This window comes from Triticum dicoccoides, chromosome 3B (assembly GCF_002162155.2).
Source record: "Triticum dicoccoides isolate Atlit2015 ecotype Zavitan chromosome 3B, WEW_v2.0, whole genome shotgun sequence".
NCBI lineage: Eukaryota > Viridiplantae > Streptophyta > Magnoliopsida > Poales > Poaceae > Triticum > Triticum dicoccoides.
In genome coordinates, this window is record NC_041385.1 from 851,059,459 (window position 1) to 851,070,117 (window position 10,659).

Below are 10,659 nucleotides of genomic sequence, written 5' to 3' on the forward strand. Positions count from 1 at the left end.
GGTAATATAATAGCATGGAACAATCAATAATTATAGATACGTTGGAGACGTATCAGCCAGCTGCCTCCTCCTTCTCCGCCTCGCCAGCAAGGGCGGAAGAGACCCATCGCCGCCCCGGCTGCTCCGGCGCATCGTAGTCCTTCTCCGCCTTGTAAGCAAGCACGAAAGAAGACAGCCGCAGCCGCTCTGCCTGCTCCGGCGTCTAGCAATACAGCCAGAGGCGGGAGGCAATACAGATACGGTCCATCTCTCAAGCCTCTAGAGAAGTTACTGTACGAGAGGACCGAGGAGGAAAACGCGAACATCGTGCAGACCGAAGTGAAGGACTTCTTTGAAGGGTTGAAAGCAAAGAGACATCCACCTCCGGAGGAGAATGTAGATCCGGTGAAAGAAAATCGCACTATCGATGCCCTGAGGAAACCACCAAAGTCTCCGTCGAAAACCAACTATGAGCGCATTACTGAAAAGACATATCTCGAAGCTAACCGGTCGGGAAGTACTGCCAGTGATCAAAGGTTAAAAGAACGAGCAGCTGGGAAAAAAATTGCCCAGCTCGGCGAACAAGCAAAGCAATCGTGCCCCCCGCTCAATGTGTCTAGCGACATCGTCGCTAATGCTCCGGGGACGGTGCCCGGTTATAACAATCTTGTAGATTACCTGCCTGACAATGTACATTTTGATTTCTTGGAGGTGGACGAACACATATACGAGTACGGGAAGCCTCTCGTCAAAGATGAAAAATCTCTAGCAACGATGATGCAAAGATTCCATAATTTGTACATGAAAGCCTGTAGAGAGTCTGGGGGGACGAATACTTTGTATCTGAGAATTAAAGAGGAGCACGACCTCGTTGGAACTGATCTATTGCCTGTTCCATTTGAGTTCTTCGAGTTCTTCAATCAAAAGACCCTCGATAAATTAACGGTCTTTTGCTACTGTCTGTAAGTACTATTTCTGTCATTAAGTCTCTATATATAGCTCGGCTCTTTCATTGCATGTATTTATAATTAATTATCCTTTCTATATTATGTAGATTGAAGATCATCGAGTGCAAAAAACAAGAAATGTATGATATTGGGTTCATTAACACAAATATCATAGATGAATTTCAGGTTAAAAAGAAGGCCGCAGAGGCCGAGGCCAACTTGCTACAATCGTTGATCAAAAATCAAAACAAAGATTTAATACTCTTTCCTTACAACTTCAAGTGAGTGTTACTGTCGTGTGCATATTCGGTTTCCCTTATTACTCGAGCGAGGTTATAGTAATGTAATTTATGAGTTATGCATGCGTGCGCAGCTTCCACTATGTTCTTCTGGAGATTAAGCTTGAGCATGGACTAGTAACCGTCTTAGACTCGAGACGAAAAGATCCCGAAACCTACGTGGACATGACTAAAGATATTAAGCTTGAGCGGGGACTAGTAACCATCTTAGACTCGAGACGAAAAGATCCCGAAACCTATGTGGACATGACTAAATTGCTCAACAAGTAAGTTCAATCGATCATTATCGCACCATATCGGCAACTTTTTGTTCATTTCCTGATATCTCAAGTAATAATAATTATTTTTTTGTCTTGCAGGGTTTGGAAACAGTTCACCACAGAAGCTCCGGGACTGCCGAAGGAGCTGCGATATACATACCCGAAAGTAAGTACTACTAGCTAGCTAGTTGCGCACATCTCCCGTTGATTCTATAGCTATACTTTCAACAATGCCATTTATAATGCTTCATTATCAGTTTAATTGACCTCTATTTCTCGTAAAGTGCTTGTGGCAGGAAGAAGGGAATAATTTCTATGGATACTACATGTGCGAGTTCATCTACAACGCGACTTTGAAAAATAAGCGGGGCTACTCTAAGAGACAATATGAAGTGCGTAAGCAATAATATTCATAATTTCATTTTATTACACCATTATTTCTGTTGAGTTTCATTCATATATGTATTAACCCCCTTCTTCAAATTAGACGTGGCAGATGCGGAATGAACTCCTAGAACAAGATCGCATGAAAGCAATTCAAGAGGAATTGGCGGGATTCTTTCTTAACCACATCATCAATAAAGCCGGAGAATACCATGTGAAAGTTGATTTCAAATGCTAGGGGATTGTAAGAGATCTTACATATTGTATATGTATGTAGCTAGTAGCGTCGGATAGATAATACGAAAATTTGTTGTTCGACCAATCTCTCGGAGAAGGAGAGGTCGATCGATCATTTCTCTCGGTATGCATGACGAACTTCTGTACTTAATAGTTTCCTTCATTTTCTTACTAGCTAGCGTGTTGAGGGCCTCTCTATGTACAGTACGTAGCGTCTACCAAGCACGGACATAAGAGAGGACACTTCTCTCTATTAATTAGCTAGCTAACACAATATATAAAACACCTAAATTAACCCCCCAAAACCCCCAACCACCCCCCTTTCAAAAAAAAAAACAAAACCCCCAGCGACTGAAATGTTGACGCGTGGATGCCTTTTGGTCCCGGTTGATGCCACCAACCGGGACCAAAGGCCCTCCTGCCTGGGCTCAGCGCACCGGCCACGTGGAGGCTCATCTGTCCCGGTTCCTGTTAGAACCGGGACTAAAGGTCTAGGGCATTAGTAACGACCCTTTAGTTCCGGTTCAAGAACCGGGACAAAAGGCCCTCACCAACCGGGATTAATAGGTGATGGTTGCGGCGGCTTGTTCTTATCAAACCATCTTTTATCATTCATGCATGCATATATAGTGTCGTACAATGTGATCACTTTCTTGTTAAATTTATCATGTGTCAATTTTTATTGGTACACAGTTATATATTTTTCATTTTATCAGAGAGAGAGAGAGAGAGCATGCGAAGGTACATACTTGTATTTTTATCACCCCATCAAGAACAAAGAAAGAAGTCGTTTTTTCCCTTAGATTAGATTTTTTTTCTTCCTAAGACTAGATTGAGATTGAGCAGAAGTCATTTCATGTTTAGAAAAAGGACTTTGGACTTGTCCCCTCTGCAAAGAAAAAAAAAGAAATGAAAAAGGCGATGGATTGACCGTAAGAAAGAGGAGCTAACGCCGGCCGGGAGAGAGAGGTGAATTCGTGGAGTCGCCCATAATGCGGTCGTCGGTCTGTCTATTTTATTCGCGCACACGAGAACGTATATATAGATGGACCTGTGATGAGCAAAAAGTCACTTTGGAACCCAGGTGCGTTGGAGCCCTATTTTGTGAACTGTGCCAAAATGCTATTTTAAAGTTTCAAAAAATTCTGAAAACAAATTAACATGTTTATATGAATGTATATTACACATGTGTAAATTTTGATGCTGAAATAAGTAACCATGTGAGTTACACAAAAATGACAAAATCGTGATTTTGGAAAGATGAACAGTGCATGCATTATTCACTATTTGGAAATCACCATTCTGTCATTTTTGTATAGGTCGCATATTTACTTATTTCATTACCAAACTTTACACATGTGTAATATATATCCATATGATCGCGTAGAATTTTTTTCAGAATTCTTTGAAACCTTAAATGTGATTTTCAAAGTATTTAAAATAAAGTCCTTCAATACACCCAAGTTCCCTGTGATGAGCTGCTAGTGCTTGATGCATACATACCGCAGTAGCTTAGCGAGCAAAAGAGCATCCCATCCGATCCCTGCTCAGATCAGCTTTAGGCAAGTCAAGACGGCGAACCTGCTCACATACACAGTACGTTGAGATTCAAACACATCTCGGTTGCTGCCTTTCTTCATTCACTGGAGCAAGGCAAAGCAAACATATGCATGAAGATGGAGGGTCATCATTAAACGCCAACAAGTGAGTAAAGCACTACACTAGCTAGAGACAGAGTAAATTAAGGTGCGTTTGGTTGCATTCTCATTCTTCATGCATTCTCATCTCACCATCCCTCTTCATACATGTTTTTAGCGTATTTGTGTTAAAACTAGTGTGGATCAAATCGGATGATGCCTTTACCATATCCTTTACCATATTTTTTTGGCAAATTCGTAGCGGAGCGGATATTGATCGGATGCGGATTCGAATGCGGATTATATCGGACTACGGATTCAGAACGGACTCTGAACCAGAAACAAAAAAAGAATATATGGCGATATGTACAAAGAAATATGAACTTATTTCTACTTTGCGAACAATATGAAACATGTTTTTATCCAACCACATTAAACTAGAGAGTGGCCAAGCTTTTAAAAGTCATAACTCACACCAATATCGCAACAACAAACAGTACTGGTCGCAGGGGCGAAACTGGGCCTAGGGCAACTGGGGCTATAGCCCCAGGCGTGGCCCAACTAGTGCCATTATATCCAGTAGAAAATTTTCAAATTTTCACATTTATAAAGGCCCAGCCCCAGACGTGAATACCCAGCCCAAGGCCTCAGCGGCAGCCCAACTAACTAGCTTAGCAGGAAGCCACGCCCACGTGGTCATTGGTCGGTTGCGATTCCAAAGGCATCGATCGATCAACCAGAAAAATTCCACTCACCGTCGATCAAAATATCCCTCGTTGATTCGGTGCCTCGTTTCATCCGCCGCCCCCAGCCCCTCCCGCCCCAAGCCCCTCGACGGCTCGACAAACTGAACGATCCGGACCTGTGCTTGGCCTCGTGGCCGCATCGCAGCAAGCCCCATCTGGCCATATCCAATTCACTTGTTCTGCTCCCCCCCACAACCGGCTATAGAGGTATTTAAAGTTGTTGTATCATCTATTTTTGCTATGGATGATTTGATCTAGGGTTCTAAATCTAGATGTTAAATTATACTATTACTTTACTCAATTTTATTTCAGTTATTTGTTAAAAGAAAAAATGATAGAAATCCAAGATAAAGAAGAGACACACACACACGGACGCACGCACACACGATTGAATTTCTTTTGAAGCAAGTTCCCACCAGCCTACATCCAACAATACCAGAATCAGCAGGAGCGGGAGCTAGTAATGCAAATAAATAAATAAATAAAACATGTGTGGAGCTTAATCCAGATGACATTAATATTGACCCCGGTCTCCATAAACTGAATGAAGAAACACAAGGGGCTATTACCTTTTGCACTTCGTGATAATGGTATATTAAGTTTTCCCCTTTTTCTGGCACTATTCGTATGAACAATTGACTTGGTCTATGTACATTGTCTTGATTTTAAATACACGATTTTGTGTTTGCAACTCCGGCCCTTCTAATATTGCTAGTGAAGAAACGATGGCCTCAAATTAAGCAACTCTTCATTAAATTTTCCCTCGTGGTAATAATGAATTCATATTTCATCTTTAATGTGAATTTTTGGTATACTTCTAACACACACTGGTATGCTTGGTATTTGACGTTATTTTTAGTCACTTAGTTTTAGCCCTAGGCTTTGAGAAATCCTGGTTCCGCCTCTGACTGGTCGTACTTAAGAAATACTTAATCAAAAGGTCTGTTGAAGTTTTTATTTATTATAAAAGCCAAGTAGTTGATCAAGTAGAAGCCCATAACACGTCCTTGAATTCTCTTCAACGTGGTGTTTCAACCAGTCCACTTGCAGCACCCTGTGAGAATGATATAAGATATTTAGATGCCGCACTTGATAATCAAAGAAATATTTTCTAATTAGTTGTGGTGAACTAAGTAATTCAAACACACATTAATTCTGAGGTAGTGAGGTGTATGCCTACACATGATTTAATATGCAGATTTTTAGTGTGTGTATATATAGAGAGAAGAGAAACATGAGGCATCACATATTATATGCATGTACTATGTACATGTATTGATGTATGCGCACAACATGCATGTACTTATGGCTTTTATATGGAATTCGCTTTCTCACGTGCAACAAAAACTAGCATGAGAGTATGCATGGATAATTAAATTATATTAGTAAAATATGACCGGTAACTAGCAACGCACATATTCAAGAAACAAGTAGGTCATATATTAGTAAAATTAATCTATATGTGCAAAGAAGATAGAAGCTAGGTAAGTATATACTAATATACATTAGTGAATTGCTGGTATAACTGCATACCTAAATTACTTGCTCCTGAAGTAGTTGATCAGCCACTTATTCAATATCCATTCCTTGATTGTCCTATGTACCAAACAGAATAGAAATTTGTGAAACATTATTGTCGCTTTGCATAAATAAAATACCAGTAATGACCAAGAGGAATTAAACATACTTGCTATTTCTCTATGCATCTTAATATGGTTCAAGAAGACTGATGTTCAATTCTTGCTATTTCTCTTTGCTTCATAAGTGCAATACTTGTATTTGGCCCATGCTTCCTTAATTTTCTGTTCATTTGTCACCACCGTCTTGTAAGTTTTATCAAAATGATCCCAACATTCAGATGTGATCTTCTTCGGTTGGAGCTAGTGCTGCTGCTGCAAGTTGCCGGCCCTCCGCGCCGCCACACCGACGGCCAGCAAGGTGATAAACAGCCGAGATAGTATTTTCAGTACCCGGGTGCCTGGGCACCCGGTTATCAGCACCGCACGTCCACTCTGCACTGTCTAGGGATATGTACCACCTACTGTACCGTGGTTTTGTTTAGCAGGCGCGTCCGTCGTTAACAGCGGGAGGCTGGGCACAGTTCAAACAAATCTGGGCCTAGTCTAGCAGTGGGCGTCGTGGGTGGATTCCGCCTAGAAGCCGAGACTTGGAGATGTCTTGTCGTTGTCGGTCAGCCGAAAGGGAAAGAGAGAAACGTGCCGGCCCGCGATTCCAATAGATGAAAAGACGTATCGCCTTGAAGCTCATCGTCGTCCACATCTCTGTTCCCCACCCCCTTACACCTCGCCAACAAACACTCCGCCCCACGCACCACAGCTTAGGTTCCAATGGAGTTCGTCGATCCTGGTGGGGATGATATGGCAACAGGATTCACCGAGCTGCTCCACCGTCGTGACTCGCAAATGGAAGGCATGCTGGCATCAATCGCCGCCAATCTGGATTTGGAGCCAATCTCCAGGTTAGTGATGGCCTACTCCTTGAAACTAATGACGATTTCTCTGATCTCCTCCAATACATTGAACCAAAACGACTTCTTTCTTTTCCAGATCCGAAGTTGTCAACGGTACCACTTCCGATCCGTTTGGGGGTGACACGCAAGCGGCCGAGGTACCCAAGTTCGGACAGGACGAGACGAATCCTTCGTCATGGCAGTCAGCTGGAGGTTGGAAACGCAGGTATGCAGCTGAGCTGGGAGCTGTCTTTGGATGATTCCTGGGTTCGTTCTTGACAAGTTAGGTGTCCCGTACTGTGTAGTTGTCGCCAATTAGAGTTATATGCATTATTCAGGACATATAAGGTGCTGCTCTTGTTCGTTGTGTGTGCTTGCCTTGTTTTTTCCAACATATATGTGTTGTACCGCACCGCTCTGATGATCATTTGTGTTATTTTTGTTTATAAATGTGTTCTCCGTTCTTGTCGTTGATGGTGTTTCTTCCCCACTGTCTTTACTGAATTTTATTTATCACCGAATGCGTGATGTTTCTTGGCTCTCTGTGAATGCAGGTTCCATGCTGAGATGGACGGCCACACCCACATAGCCATGGAGTGGAAGGACCAGAGCCCAAGGCCAGATTGCAGCATGCTGCCGAGCTTCCTCACCGACCCGTCCCCGCGGACCCCCTGGTGGAGGATTGCGCCGGCAACGACGGCTCCGAGGGGGCTGGGTTCGAGAGGCACGGCCTTTCAATGGCCGTGGGCTCGCCTCAGGAGTAAGGGAAGCCGATGTCGGCGACGCCACACTTCGGCCAGAGGTCCAGTTCCAGGAGCAGCCTCTCCGAGCGGATGCAGGCCAGAGCTGGGTTCAGCGTCGCCAAGCTCAACATGCGTGACAGCGAATATTCAGGAGCCCAGTCGCCTTACCTGGCCATCCAGCCCGGCCTCATCCCTGCGTCGCTGGTGGAATCGCCTGTGTTCCACTCTAATGCCATGGTGATCGTGTTTTGATTTTCATGCTTGTGATTTCCAGCGTCATAGTGTAGGGATTGTTCTTGATTTTGTCAGTCGGATGCTAGATTGGCAGGTTAAGTATGCTTGCTTTACTGAACTTTTGACATTTCTGTAAGTCCATGGAAGTTTACTTTGTGATTGCCACCAAACAACCTACCTATATATTCCCTAGGAGATTTTTCTTTCTTGACAAACTCTGAGGAGATTTTATTACCGTTACCAAAATAAAAGCAAATGAAAGTTTGTATATTTCTGCTCCTTTTCATGTTTGAATGAACTCAAGAGTATGCAATTTCAAATTAAACATCAGACAACCTGATACTGAAGCTAGTACCTGAACGTTTTATAATGCTGTGATTCAGGGCAGAGGCCTCGCCAACATCGGGGAAGTTACTCATGCTTGGTGACACCAATAACAACAATAATACTAGGCTTGAACCTCCCTCAATTGAAGATGGTCCCGGTGCATTTTCTTTCAAGCCTTTGGACATAAAATCATCACAGTACAGCGCTGAAGGGAAGAAGGTAAGCAGCTATGTGAAATTGTGTATATTCAGTCTTGTTCCTTGCTCTGGAAAAAGAAAACTAGTAGTAATACAGTAGCATTATGCTTCTTTGCTAAATGATAGAATTAGTTTTGTGCTGAACCATATTGTTCCACATGTAACAAACCTGAATGACTGATGTGATTCATTGAGTTTTTCTTCTTATCACCATTCACATACCCGCATTTGAAATGTTTACCTTTTGTGACCATGGAGCTGGGCATAGTTGAATTTCCTTTAGTCTATGCATGAGTGGTCAATTTTATGAACTGGACTTAGAGAATGTACTGTAGTTTTTTCAAATGGTTGGGGGCACTGTAATTTTTCTATTTAAACAACGTTTTGTACGACTAGTTAAAGCAAGGTGGCTGGTAAGCCTGTTTACCATTATTATTGGTATTTAATGGAGCAAGTGTAAGACACTTTTCTAGTACCAACCAGGTTCATGGTAAAAACTAGATAAATCAGCAGAGTACAATTTACATTTTTTCTAAACGCAGCGAATGATAGTTTAAGGCTCTGAAATAGGTGCTTTCTTGCTTACTGTTTATTACCGTGTTTTCTCTCTACTTTCTCTGTTTTGCCGGCTGTGGCTGATCATATGAAATTGGTATTATGATCATAAAATTTGAACAAACCCTTTGAATTCCTCGTTCGTTTTGTGACACGTCTGTTCCTTTGCCTTCAGGGATCTCTACCCAACAGTCAGCACCCATTAGCACCAAGCAGAGATGTTCCTGTCAAGACAAACCAACACTCAGACGACGACTCGAGGCGCCAGTCCGCAGTTCAACAACCGTCTCGCAGCTGACAGTGCCACTGCAGGCGGCAACAACATCGCGCGGCCTCCCGATCACCACATATATTAGGAAGATACGAGGGCTCGCGGGTGCCCGATCAGTCAACCACGTAGGACGCGGACCATCGTAGACCATCTCTTCTTTTACTTTATTCTTTCTCTTTATACATAAATGAGGGTTTAAAACGAACACCGATCGAACACGTGCTTAAAAGGAGGCCCCTCCCGTACTAGGAACATCATCATGACGCAATGTGATCTTGTACCAAGAACAGGCTTTTTCTTTTACTATGCCAAGAACAGATGTGATCTTGTACCAATAACATCCTTTTTTGAGGTAGTAGCACTTCAGGTCCTAGAACTTGTCTAGGATGTGATGATTCGGTCCTACAACTTGCGAAAGGCAACTATTTGGTCCTAGAACTTGTCCTCAATGTGCACATTTAGTTCTGGGCGAATCATGAGCCACCAAGTGGGCCATGATGATGTTCCTAGTACGGGAGGGGCCTCCTTTTAAGCACGTGGACAGATGCCTCGCATTTTAATGCTATCTGTAAGACTAACATTTTCTTCTTTCAATGCTATCTGTAAGATTGACATTTTATTCGAAAAGGTTTCTGTTAGGTTATCATGGTCATTGGTGTTTCCAAGGGTCTTTAGTTTTGATAGAATCGCAATTAATTATAATAGTACGGCCGAGTAATTAAGACACTTTTGATTAATTTTGAAAATCATCCTGTCCACTCAGATACAATATTAATCTACAGTCTAACAATTGTTAAATTATCATCCACAACAAGTCGGTAAATACCATAGAACTAACATAACTGGAATTATGGTTCCAAAATATCAGGTTTTGTTTTTTGCAACCGGGCCCCTCTATTTTTTCTCCTCGAATTCCAGAAGACGTGTTCGATCGGTGTTTGTTTTAAACCCTCATTTACGTATAAAGAGAAAGAATAAAGTAAAAGAAGAGATGGTCTACGATGGTCCGCGTCCTACGTGGTTGTCTGATCGGGCACCCGCGAGCCCTCGTATCTTCCTAATATATATGGCGGACATGAGAATTTGCGGGTAGCCCAGATATATAGGGACAAAGTGGTTGACCGAGTTTCCAAACAACCTTGAAAAGGCCATTGACAGGTACAACCATTAAATTTTATTGCCACATGGCACTCAGTCGAATTGATGTGCCCGGCAGGTCTCGCATGCTCTTCGACATATGCCTATCCAGATGGCTGAAACGTGCATGTGCCCGTTACATGTATGGTAACGTGTCGGGTATAGGATTACTTTTTCCTGATATATATAACATACGAGTATGCGACTTTTGAGACATACATTGCTCATATGCACTA

General features: G+C 42.6%; 1 protein-coding gene across 1 annotated transcript; it reads left to right on the plus strand.

The window, feature by feature from the left end:
• The first annotated feature begins 6,567 nt into the window (after positions 1–6,567).
• LOC119278945 lies at positions 6,568–9,795 on the plus strand. The gene is made up of 5 exons (XM_037560331.1): positions 6,568–6,968; positions 7,057–7,185; positions 7,514–7,939; positions 8,320–8,482; positions 9,191–9,795. Exons 1-5 carry the CDS (start codon positions 6,838–6,840, stop codon positions 9,311–9,313), a joined length of 972 nt encoding a protein of 323 aa, XP_037416228.1. The 5' UTR covers positions 6,568–6,837; the 3' UTR covers positions 9,314–9,795.
• The last annotated feature ends 864 nt before the right edge of the window (positions 9,796–10,659 follow it).